The 12,701-nt window shown below is 38.7% G+C and overlaps 1 protein-coding gene across 5 annotated transcripts in view; it reads left to right on the forward strand.

Moving 5' to 3' along the window:
- C7H3orf14 (chromosome 7 C3orf14 homolog) overlaps nucleotides 1-12,444 on the forward strand; it is a 17,237-nt gene extending 4,793 nt beyond the window's left edge. For all 5 annotated transcript variants that reach the window (XM_034776963.1, XM_034776961.1, XM_034776962.1 and 2 more), the window contains 2 exons: nucleotides 7,317-7,391; nucleotides 10,368-12,444. In XM_034776963.1, coding sequence (XP_034632854.1) covers nucleotides 7,317-7,391; nucleotides 10,368-10,511 — 219 coding nt within the window. In that variant the 3' untranslated portion in view covers nucleotides 10,512-12,444. The remainder of the gene's footprint in view (nucleotides 1-7,316; nucleotides 7,392-10,367) is intronic.
- The last annotated feature ends 257 nt before the right edge of the window (nucleotides 12,445-12,701 follow it).

A 12,701-nucleotide genomic window follows, 5' to 3' on the forward strand; every position in this document is an offset into this window, starting at 1 on the left:
GTGGGTAAGAACCTCACTTCTTCAGATGCTTCTTCTTCTTGCATCTGAAGAAGTGAGGTTCTTACCCACGAAAGCTTATGCTCCCTATACTTCTGTTAGTCTTAAAGGTGCCACAGGACCCTCTGTTACTTTTTACAGATTCAGACTAACACGGCTACCCCTCTGATCATTGAACACTGTTGCTTAGATTCAGTCTCAAGTCTGGAGTTAAAATTTGATTGATAGACTAATAGGTGCTTACTCCGTGGGTGCTCTGGGGCTGGAGCACCCCCAGAAAAAAAAATAGTGGGTGCTCAGCCGCCCTGCCGATCAGCTCCTCCCTCCCATCCACTGGTGATCAGCTGTTCAGCAGGAGGCGGTGAGAGGGAGGAGTGGGACAGGAAGAGGCAGAGTGAGGGTGGGGCACACTCTGGGGAGGGGGTGGGAAGAGGCAGGGGAGGTGTGGAGTGAGGTTGGGCTTTGGGAGAAGGGGTGGAGTGAGGGTGGGGCCTGGGGCATAACAGGGATTGAGCACTCCCCGTGGAAATGAGAAAGTCGGTGCCTCTGGATGACCAGAACATTTTTCCAGTTAGGAGCTTTTTATTTTTGAGATGTCTGATTTTTTTGGGTTGTTCAAAAGAAATCTTTTCATTTCCTCCTTTTTTTATGAAAAAGAGTATAAAACCTATTAAAATCACCTTTGTCCAACACACATGTATTTACTGTTATTGTTCAAGGTATATTCACCTTGTTTTTCTACTGGATGTTGCAGTAGCCTGTTCAGCGACATTGTGTCTTTGTTTTATAAAGGCATCCCTGGAACATTTTAGTCTCCAAGGGTGGGGATCCGTCACCTCTATCTTTGAAGAAGGAAAAATTACTTCACTTTAATTGCTGTGATTGGAACATGTTATGACAGATCACCTACTCATCCACTGCTCAACCCCAGACCCTGACCCCACTGCACCCCTTTCTGCCCCCTCCCCTGAGCCTGATGCACCCTTGCTCCTCCCCCCCTCCATCCCAGAGCCTCCTGTACCCTGTGAAACAGCTGATTGCTGCAGGCAGGAGGCACAGGGAGGAGGTGCTGATCGGCAGGGCTGCCAGTGGGCAGGAGATGCTGAGGGTTGTGGGGAGGGGGTGGGCTGATGGGGGCTGCTGACGTATTACTGTGGCTCTTTGGCAATGTACATTGGTAAATTCTGGCTCCTTCTGAGGCTCAGGTTGGCCACCCCTGCTGTATACTTTTAAATTCTGTATATATCTTGGCTTCTTCCTCAAGGGGAACTGGTAATTAGGTCAATAGAAGGCTCTTAGTTCGATTGCAGGGATTGACCTATGATACCCCATGCTGGAACCAACAGCTTAGAATTTTGAACCTGAAGAGATCTCACCTTGACCTCTAACACAAGAGTACATTGTAAAGTGGGGGTCTGTTACTAAGTATATCTTCATAGAACAGCACTTAAAAGTAGGTTATTTCCTCCTTGCACATGCCCTTTCTTTTTGCTGTTGCTTATTATTTAATTCTACTAAGTAATATGGCAAAATGTTTTGGACTCTCATTTGTATGAAAGATGCTGTACAAAATAAAATCATATTTTTATCTCATGTACAGCCAGAATGTCCTCCTGTGTCCACTGGGACAAAGGCTCAAATTTTTCATTCTAGAAAGTGAAAAGATTCATCTTTGTGGAAAAAATTCTGGCCAAGCTGTGTGTGCTGGAGCAAGACTTAACACATCTGCAGTTTGAGTGAAACTTAAGTCCCAAACAGAGACTGCACAACTGGGGACTGCAGGCAGAATTGCCAGTCAAAGGTGCCTGTGTACCTGATATGTGCTAACAGGATCTCCACACTGGTCCCATTTAAGGTCACATTGGGGATAGGATAGAGGCAGGATTGCAGGTCCAATGGCGCCAAAACCCTCTGGAACAGGTGTGGCTGCTATTCCAGCCTTGGTCTGAAACAACTGATGTGTAGATTTGGCCTCCCCAAGCCTTGTGCGCTCCACTCATCTAGAGCCTGAATACCTAGACTTTGTGAAGGTGTGGCAAATTTCACCCATTATATTTTCCCCCATAACTCTTCTCCATATGTGTTTTTATAAACAAGGTTCAAATTAGCACTTATTTGTTGACAAGCATAATAAATGCAGATTACATTTGTGCATACTGAAACAAGCTCATTATGATAGTAAATGTTATTGATATCTTAATGTAAACCTATAGCAAAAATATGTAGTCTTGTAGTTATGCAGGATATTTGCCATCTACTATCATATTCCTCAAAATGATTTCTTTCAAGTGTCAAAAACATTAGTGTTCATAGAAGAAATAAAAACATATGTATGACCATCAAAACAAATAGTCTGGCAGGATAAAGCAGCATAAATAAGTCTAGATATATTAATTTTATACTAGCTTTAACAGACATGCAGTACTGCAGATGCTTTCTGATAACAAAATAAAACAGGAAAGAGATCCATGCAGAATAATATATTAGAGCCTTGAAAAAACGGTTCATATTTATGTGCCAGCTTCAGAATATTGTTCCTGATACCAAGCACTGTACATTTCACAGTTACCATGTGGGGAGTTGTTGATTTGGCCTACTCAGAAATACACGGACATGATGAGGTGTTGATTTTTGCTTAAACTTAGAAAAAACAGAAATGCAAATAAAATTAATTCAGTTTTATGGGAACATAAAAAACCCGACGCTTTCCCTTTCTGCCAATTGAAATGTTATGCTCACAGAGCTCAAAAATGGCTGAAGCTAGAAACTTCAAACTTAGCTTGCTTTATAATCTTATTGAGTAAGAGGGGAAATGAAATTTGAAGAAAATAGATTTTAAAGATTTAATTCAGCATTTTTATACAATTGTGTTAGAGTATGTTTTTCCGCCTAACATGTTTAAAGAAGGCATTGTCAGGCCTTGGATTAAACACCTCACTTAGGATCTGTATTTATTAAGTGCTGAGATTGCAGTAGTACTACTAAGTGTCTTCAGAGCTATGTTAAGTTGGCCATCTTGCACATATGTACATAAGAACAGCTATACTGAGTCAGACGAAAGGTCCATCTAGCCCAGTATCCTGTCTTCCGACTGGCCAGTGCCAGGTGCCCCAAAGGGAATGAATAAAACAGGTAATCATCAAGTGATCCATCCTCTGTCGCCCATTTATGTAGTATTTTCTGTTCTCTTCCTTGTTATTCATAAATCTTAATGTATTACTGTGATATTTAGTGTATACCATAAAGTTTAGGATGTGTGATGTAACATAGTGGTCATGTTAGCAGAAAATTTGGGCCAAATTCTGATCTCGTATATGGTGGTGTAAGTCTGGATTATACGCGTGTAAATGACATCTGAATTTGGCCCCATAAAAGTGATGTATGTATCAGAATCTCCATTTTACCTCTGGGAAGGGACTTGAACTGTTTTTCTTGTAATCCTGGCCATTTTATCCAAAGTGTTATGGGATAGCAGGGCTTTGGAGCTGTGCTCCAGCTCCAGGCAAAAACCTGCAGCTCCACTGCTCCGGAGCTGCTCCAGCTCCAGGCTCCACTCCAAAGCCCTGTAGGATAGACTAGTGCTTAATATTGTAGTATACTAGATTCTGTCTTACGTGCCAAAGGTGTTTGCACTGCTGACTTCAGATAAGTTGGAGAGAGTTAGAAAAGATAAATTCCCAACACCAGACTTTAAAAGATAAAAATGCCACAACAGGCACCTCCTAGCCACCAGCTACATGCAAAGGTGCCATCTAATCTTTCAGTGGCCTCAGTTTTTTTCCAAGCAAACATTTCTTTCACTGTCTGTCATTAAATCAGTTTTCTGAATGACAATAGATTGCAAATATACAAACTGGAGTGGATCAACAAAAAGAGACATCTGATATCTAGGCCATGCCAATGTGACCTTCTCTACTAAAATGTGTACAACAGCTGTTTTCCCTAGGCTGAAAGTAATTTATTTCCTACTATCACAAACATTCCTGTATTAAAATTAAGTAGCCACAGAGATAGCGATCTTGGTCTGTTTTGCCCCCTCCTGTGTAAATACTTGTAGGAAGAAGTCATAGGGGGAGAAAAATGCTCTGAGGAGAATGTGGTGCATAAAACCCAAATAGATAGGACTGAATGGAGACTGATCCACCTTTTTGCCATGACAGGTAATTCCTCCAAGCTATGGCAAAGGCATATTGGTGAAGTGTGGGGGAGCTTGCCTGGTGCTGTTAATAGTATAGCTGTTCTGTGTGCATGCACAGAGAACTTGACTTTGCAGTGTTGTCAAGCCATGGCTGCTGTGCAATTTTAATTTTAATTGAAAATCACTTTGTTTTGTCATTTTTTATTCTGAGTTCCAGAAAAGGAAGGAATCGGAAGGTGTTGTATTAAGTATCAAATGTGTTTATGCCTCAAATTCTTATGGTTTCAACTGTATCCAGGCCAATCAGAACAAAGAACAGAAATTGCATCCACAGAGTCCACAAAGTCGACAATTACTGTCATGATTTGTATTATTCACTGGGCATCATCTCTGGTGCTCAGCCCTGTTCAGAATATGTCAGAAAATGTAGTTCCTGAGCCAATGGGTATAAAATGTGTAGCCCTGGATAAGATGGCTCAGATATGAAGTGTATAGTTATTAAGCACATGTTAATATCTGTGAGTGAAGGTGCTGATGACAATAGAAGTTTTACTAGACTAAGGACTAGAAGATTTGACTCTCTAACTTTCTTTCTAGAGGAAGAGATGCCCAGAGCTCCTGTGCCTGTTTATTTTCCTTTCCTGCCTGCAGTAGCCCTGATATATCTCAGAAGTGTCCGGTTTTTTTTCTCAACTTTAAAATATAGAATTTTCTTGCTGTTTGGTTTTAAATATTCTCCTGTGAGAATTGCAACTCGGTCACTGTAGTGGTGTGTTTAAGAACCTTCTGGAAAGTAACTAGCCTTTAAACAGAAGTAAAAGCAGTGTTGCCAAATCTCATGATTTTGTCATGAGTCTCATGCTAATTGCTTTCCTTAAAGTCCCAGCTCCTGGACTCAAGTGGATATGTGATGATTTCAGCCTTCATTCTGAAAGAAAAATGAAGTTTCTAGCCCTCGTGGCTGTGGAGAAAGCTTCAAAATACGACCCCAGTACATCCTAAAGGCTCAAAAAGCAAAAGGCAAATAAAAAGAACCCCAAAGCTGTTATTTTTACATAATCTCATGATTTTTGGTGAACCTGATTCATGATTTTTGAACATTGGGGTTGGCAATAATACTATGAAAGTGACTGGAAAGTGTCAGTTTCATTACTGTTTAAAGTCAGTTTCTAGTCTATTAGTAGTAGTGAGGTAACACTCCTAGAGCCCCTGGCAGATGCATTCTAAACTCATGGGGCCTTGCCCTACTAGGATGTTTCCCAAGTTAAATGATCTGTTTCAAGCTTGATGAACTGCAAAAAAGTGATAGAAAGTAATCTAGATTTTTCTACAGTTGTTTCAATTGGTGTATTCAAGGGTTAGTAACAAAGAATATACATTACAATTTTAAACCTAACCAGTGTCCCTTAAGAAGTGACTTGACACAAGATATGAGAACATGTTAGTATTAGAGCTAAGTGGGTCTAATATTTATTTAATCCTAATTTGTATATAGAAATTAGATATAGTGCTCCTATCAGCTAATTTCTAAATTATTATCTGCAAAAAAACAAAAACAAAAAACAACAAAACACTAGAGTTTTCAGGTGCCTAAGTAGCCTCTGGTATCACGGTTAAAGTTGCCCCTCACCCCACCAAAATCTGAAATGGCGCCCCTGCGTCGTTTGTTCAATGTCCCTTTCTCATTCCCTCATTTCGACCCTATGACCTGCATCCCTATTCCTGTTTATTCGTTTTTTGTCCGTTGTACTTAATTCTGGTCCGGTGGCCTCTCCTTCATGCGAAAAGGCAGCCTTCCATTACTGTGATGTCCTCCACCTGTCAATCCCAGGATATAAATAGTGTAGCACCTTATACTATCCTTCTGCAGAGATCAGTTAGCCACCTCAAAACAGCACTAGGTTCACTGATAAACTGTAAAAAGACCAAACAAAAAACTGCTTGGATGATATTTTCAGTCTTATTCTTGTCTATCTGCATATAGTAAAATCATTATAAATATGCTATAAAACCAGTCCAAATATTAATACATTTTCATTCATTTTAAATAAAGATGAACATTATAACTTACTGGATTTTAGCTAAGAACTTTCAGCTAAGAACTATTAGTTTCTTTTAATCATGCTCTACACTAATTTTAGGCCAGATTCTGCAACCCTTACTCATGTTGAGTAGCACGTACACAAGTGTTCCAATTGGCTACTACTCAATATGAGTAATTGTGTTTGGGTTCTCCTGTAGACCTGCTCCTTCAGAATCTCACTGTTCTGAGCAGCAGTGGTGGTATATGTTTGGGAAGTCCCTTTGGGGAATTTCCTCACTCATTTATTTTTTATGTTGTACTCTTCACACCTGCTTTCTGCTCCCAACTCTGCCATCTGCTATGCTTCCCTCCCCACCCCCCTGTTCTGCTTTGGCTCCTTCACACCCATCTCCCACGCCCCTTTCCATCTCTTCATCTGCCCAAAAGCCCTGCACTCAATCTCTTCAGTGCTTGGCTGTGGAACTAAGCCCGCAAGAAAGGGTTACAATTTAAAAGAGTCTATTCAAATTGAGTCTAGGCCTCTGTGAACCCAACACATGTCTACTGGGCAAGTGGAAGCCCATGTGCAGATTTTATAAGAAAGCTAAGAGAGGTGTGTTCTCATCTGAGTTTGAATGTCTGGTGAACAGCTTGCTGCATCTCTACATTTTTGTGCACATGTTATGCATGCATATTAGCAAGTCATCTTTGTCTTGGGGAGACAAGATCTTGAACACAATTTGCTTAGTTACTTTAAAGCTACAGTAGATAGAATACATGCTTCGGTTCATCTACATAGTACAGTGAATACCAATCTCCTTTTTTTTCTGTATTGTCAGGAGGAACATAGTCTAACTATAAATTACCTTTGTGTATGGAGATATTAAACGTGTAGTAGGTGCTGTCTATCAGAACGCTTCTGGCAAAGAAAACAATTCTTACAGCCAGGAAATGCAAGAAAGTTCAGCAAAGCCTCCAATATATTAGTGTTATTGTCAAAAGTAAGAGGCTGCAGGATCTATGGCTAAACAGAAGATTTCAGTTCCAGGGATATCAAATCCAGTGCTTTTTAGGAGAAATAAATTCACTTAAAAGGCAATTAAATATATATTGCCTGTTAATGTCACCTGTAACTTGTCAAACTGTTATTTTAAACAGGATCTAGAAGCAGCAGAAAAGAGGCTGCAAGCCAGAATACATCTACAGCCACATCCTGATATTGTTAACCTTGAAGTAAGTCCTGAAATAAACTCCATCCTTTCATTTGCTGTGAACAAAATAGTTCCCTTTTTTTCTGAAGCATATTCGTAAAGTAAAAATAATTGATTTTGAAATTGACTGGTATAGCCAAGGGCCTGTGTACTGTGCAGTAGGTTGAACCTAAATTCTGGGCTAAGGTCCCTAGATTCTGCAGTAGCCTGGGGGAAATTCTCTAGCAGATTCAGATATTTTTTGACTGGAGCTTTTTATTTAATTAAATATGAAAATGAATAATTTAAGAGTCACAGCAGCCTTTATAGTGTTTTTCAATTTACCTTTTTCGTCCTTACATTTTCAGTTTTAAGTACACCACAGATTGTCATCTTTATGTTTCAGTCAACAGCCCATGAAGATGAATGGGGAAGTTCACACCTATCAGAGCTATTGTGTAAGGGTGGTTGGGAACATGTGAAGATATCACTGTAGCAGTCACAGTTAGTTCACATTTTCAAGATTTTCTTTCCAACCACAATAGCTTGAAGCATTTTTTTTTTTTTTTTTAATTAAAATTGAGGTTCTGGAGCACAAGTCTGCAGAAAAGGGTGAATTCTGGCATGGTAAAATACATGGGGCCTGATTATAGTGAGTGCCATCATTCAATTAATATCCTGAAGTCCTGAGTGTTTAGTAGAAGAAAAAAATTGTATCAAACTATACTTTTAAAATGTCTATTGCAGTGACGGATGTGACAGCATGCTATTTAAATAGTCATATCACTTTAAAATAAATAGGGATGTGATGCATTCACTTTTTTGGATTTGTTGGGCACTAAATATGACCTATCTTCCCCTCATCCACCGAAATAAAAATCAGATGCAAAATATAAATTTAGGTACTGTATACTACAGTTACTCAGGAAATGAAGCTGTTTAAAGTGAATTGATTATATTAATGAACTATTAAATAGCATTAAAGTTTAAAATATATTTTAAGTTGCAACTTGCAAACAAAGTTAATGCTGGTAGCTGACAAATTACTTAAAAGTGAAGAAATGGAACTAAGCTATTTAAGCTGAGTCTGTAAGACTAAGGGCATGATCCTGCAAACACTTACGCACATGAGTAATTCCATGGAGTTCAGTAGGACTATGCATGTTCTAAAGTTAAGTGTTTGCAGGACCAGGCCTAAATTTATCCCTGAGATATACTTATTACATAACTCATAAATGTCTGTTTGTGTGCTGCAAATAGAGTTTTAGTCCTTAATAATTTAAAACAGTTGTCACTTATGCATGGACTGTACTATCTCAGCTCTGTTTTACCAGCATCTGTCTGTATTAGGCCTGAAGTCCCATACGCTAGAGAGTTTTGACATTTCCAGTACTGGTTCAATCACTATGAAGAATTACATACCATTAGATCAAATCTGGTAGCAATTACACAAAATAGTACAGATTAAAAAAATCTGGTGTAGACCTTTACAGTGTGGATAAAATGGACAAAAGTCAGATAATTCATAGTGATTATTGATAGAAACAGTGTTGACTTTTGCCTTCATCCTTCCCACCCAATTGTGAGAGTTACAGGAGAGTGGTGATACTATTACAAGGGAAAATGTCACATATTTAGTCTCTTATATTTTTAAGGAACGGACACTAAATAGCATGAAAGGAAAAATATCTTTCATATACAAAATTGACTGTCCACATTCCTTCCAATAAAACTTTCAAAGGATATTTAACTCATGGCCTTAATACATATGTATATCAGCTGTGATTTTCACAGTTGATTATAATGGCTCCTTAACTTAGCAGTCCAAGTACATATTCATGTGATTGCACATAAAATTTCAAACAAGATCTATTGCGTAAATCCATATTTTATTTTATTAATGATGTATAGAAACTGTGCATATGAGTTACACATATAACCAAAATAGTTACCCAATAGTCTAGCACTTCCAAAGGAGCGATTGATGATGTATCACGTATGTGCACTAAAATATGTATTTAGGTAAATAAAAATTGATTTTTTTCTTTTTAAAAAAAGCCTAAATATATGTGTACAAAATCTATACAAATGTTTTGCTAAAAAAGCAATTTCCTGATAAATATATTGGCCCCTATTGAACAAAGCATTTAAGAGTGTGCTTAAAGTTAAGCACATTGTTTGCTAAATCTGGACCTTTGTCTCCAACTCTTAACTAAAGTATTTTTATGGCCTGTAGTATAATTTGTATGATTTCATCCATAAACATTCATGATTTATCCATAAGCATTAACAAATATATGGTCAGGATGTTCCTGTGAAAATGAGGAATTTTATCTCTGTTCTTCAGTTGGAAAAACTGAGACACCGATGTTAAACCTCTTACCCAAGACCCTAGAACAAGTGCATGTCAGAGCTGTAGTTAGAAATCAGGAACTTCTCGCTACCACTCTGTTTTTTAGACCACAAGATAGCTGGTTGTGCAGTTTTCTTTCTTGAGCTAAGTACTGGAACCGATTACATTATCAGGGATTTATTCATTGCAAAATTTAGCTTGCAAATATTTTTGAGCCAACCTCAAATTAATGCACTACTTGTTTGTTGATAGCATTAAACAACAAGTTTATTTTTATCTCAAAATCCTGCTAAACTAGAATTATAATGTTAATATTTAGGCTCGAGAAAATGTTTGCTTTACAGAAACATGACTACAATTCCATGAACATGAATACTACCATTATGATGGGTTCCCTTTCTAATATATTATCCACCACAAGAGGGCACATTCAGTCACTGCATAACTTACTCTAGAAGGTGAAATCCTGCCAACTTCTGTTACATTGTTTAAGTGAGGGATTGGAAATTTGGTATCCAAATACTTTGTCCTTTTTTGAATTGCTTCACACATAAGGCAAGCTTTAATAACACATTGTATGTGTGTATTGTTTTGTGATAAATTGGTAAATAGATTAAATTGTGAAGCAAAGTTAAATTGCTTATTGTTGCATCATATCTTTCTTAGACTCTCTATTGGGCATCAGTAGAAGAATCTATTCCTAAGTGGGAGCAGTTTCTTTTAGGAAGAGCACAAACACCTGTTGGTTTTAAGAAAAAGAAATCTACAAAGTATAACATAAGTCACCCAGAAGGAGCGGCACAAAGATAAAGAGAAAACAGTACAGAGACTACCATTTGACTTCAGTGGGCAAAATAATCCTGTCCAGACAACAGTGTGTCAGGCCACTAAATTTCAATTTCAGTGTATGTATATGAAAACGAATCATGTTGGATGGGTTTTTTCCAGTTGTATCCGTGTTGAAGAGTTCAGCTTAACTGTAGTCTACCAGCTCAAGGAGGCTCAGAATAACATTTCTCCTGGTGGGAGGAATAATCCTTTTTGAAAATGACTTTATAAGATCAGAAATTAAAAACACTGGTATATGGAAGCCCACCAATACATTTGCCTCTTTAAGATGACAAGAGTTTTAGGTTACGTATAATCCTTCACTTTTGTATTTTTAAGTATGTTGTATGTGAATCTACCTTTATTTTCTTGAACCTCCTTGTCCACCGGGGGCATTTACTCTGGGAAGGGCAGACAATTTACACCAGGCTGTGGGGGAAGCTTTGGTTTATGGCTGGGATCCTCTATATGAGCGTAGTGGTAAAGGGTACATATTTAGTTTGTATGTCCCCTGTTTTCCTGATCATGTCAGTGACACTGATTTTTTGGAGGGGCAGGGAAGGGGCTGTGTTGGTCTCACCCATAAGCAATTGCAATTTCTGTTCCATTAACCACTGCTGCACCCTCTTCCCCTGGCTGACTTCCCATATTAGGTTCTGTGCCTGGTTTGCAAAAGCAGAAGCCAATGTGAATTTGGGTTGAATCCTGCCATGAAGTTAATTTTACAGACATTGAAGTAACAAACATTAGTATTATATTTTGGCAATGTTTCCTTTGTAGTTTTAAGTCATTGCTTTGTGTCACTTTCATTTTGTTAATGTAAGCCAGAGATATAATTTATGGATAAGGCCATGGGAGGTGGGGAAGAACCAGATAGAAAGCCAACCTAGGTGAGTGCCCAAAGATTACAGATACTGGAATAAGAAGGTGAGGAGCTTGCTTTCTATCTCAGATCAAGGACAGTTTCTCAGCCTCCGGCTACAAACATGGAAGGCCAGACAGTGGTTTTTTGCTTGCACATTGTTAACTATTTGTAGTCTCTAAGTGCCCAGGAGTCTTTGTCATGGACCAGGACCCCATTGTGCTAGGTGCTGTACAAACAGAACAAAAAGACAGTCCCTGCCCCAGATAGTTTACAGTCTGAGGCCAACCCCTTGGTAAATTAGTGTGTCAGGGAGCCACAGTCCATTGCTTTCTAGTGTTTGCATATATTGAAGACCCAATTTAGAAATCCTTTCAAGTAAATGACTTAGAGGTCTTTGTGCTTTTTCACTCTTCCATAGCAAGGAAGGATGGTGGACTTTGGGAGTGGGGGTTTCCTCCAGAATTGGGACTCGAGTCAAGAAGATCAATAGAAACCAATTTCAATAAAGGGTGATTACTACTTCCCTAGTGCAAGAAGAATTCATGTACATGGTTATATGAAATGGGGCTATGCAAACCACTGCAGTCAGCTATAGGCTAACCAAATTAATTACCAGGAACTATTAGGAATGATGAGCCCTCACCCCCTTATTTTCTGTTAGGGGTTTGTCATCTGTCTGTGGCTGGTGGTAACCTTGTCCCTATATCTGATTTTTGTGTTATGGGTGATGATCTAACAGCACCTTTCTTCTACTCCCTGACCAACCTGTACACAAGTATCACAGCTCTTTACACCGCTCCATAAGGAAGGTTCACCTTCCGAATTGTGCACCTAGAGCATTACGAGAATTTAATTAATCAAATAGGATTTAATTATCCAGTGCTGACTGGCTATTAGTGAGGAATTCATTGCCCCTCAGAATAGGGAGCAGCCTCTCCAGCTGGAGACCACAGGAAGTCTGAACAGTTTGCAAGGGCCAACACCTGCAGAAGCTATTTTCTGCTAGATCGGGCCCTTAGTTTGCTGAATTTAAATCACTCAAAGATTCACACACAAAAAAAATCCTCCCCAGCTGCACTTTAAAATGATTTTACATGTTCAAAGTTTATATGAAACTTTTTCTATGTAAGTGTCCATTAAACTGATAAGTTTTTACAGAAACTGCCATGTTAGAAATATCCTGTTGAGTGGGTGTTGGTGTTTGTAACAATAACGTTGTTTTCATAATATGTGATGGCAGATTAGCACGCTTCTCTGCAGTGTTGTTAACAGTTGTAATTAAGGAATAAACAGTAAAGGGTGTCAGT

Source organism: Trachemys scripta, chromosome 7 (assembly GCF_013100865.1).
Source record: "Trachemys scripta elegans isolate TJP31775 chromosome 7, CAS_Tse_1.0, whole genome shotgun sequence".
Classification (NCBI taxonomy): domain Eukaryota; kingdom Metazoa; phylum Chordata; order Testudines; family Emydidae; genus Trachemys; species Trachemys scripta.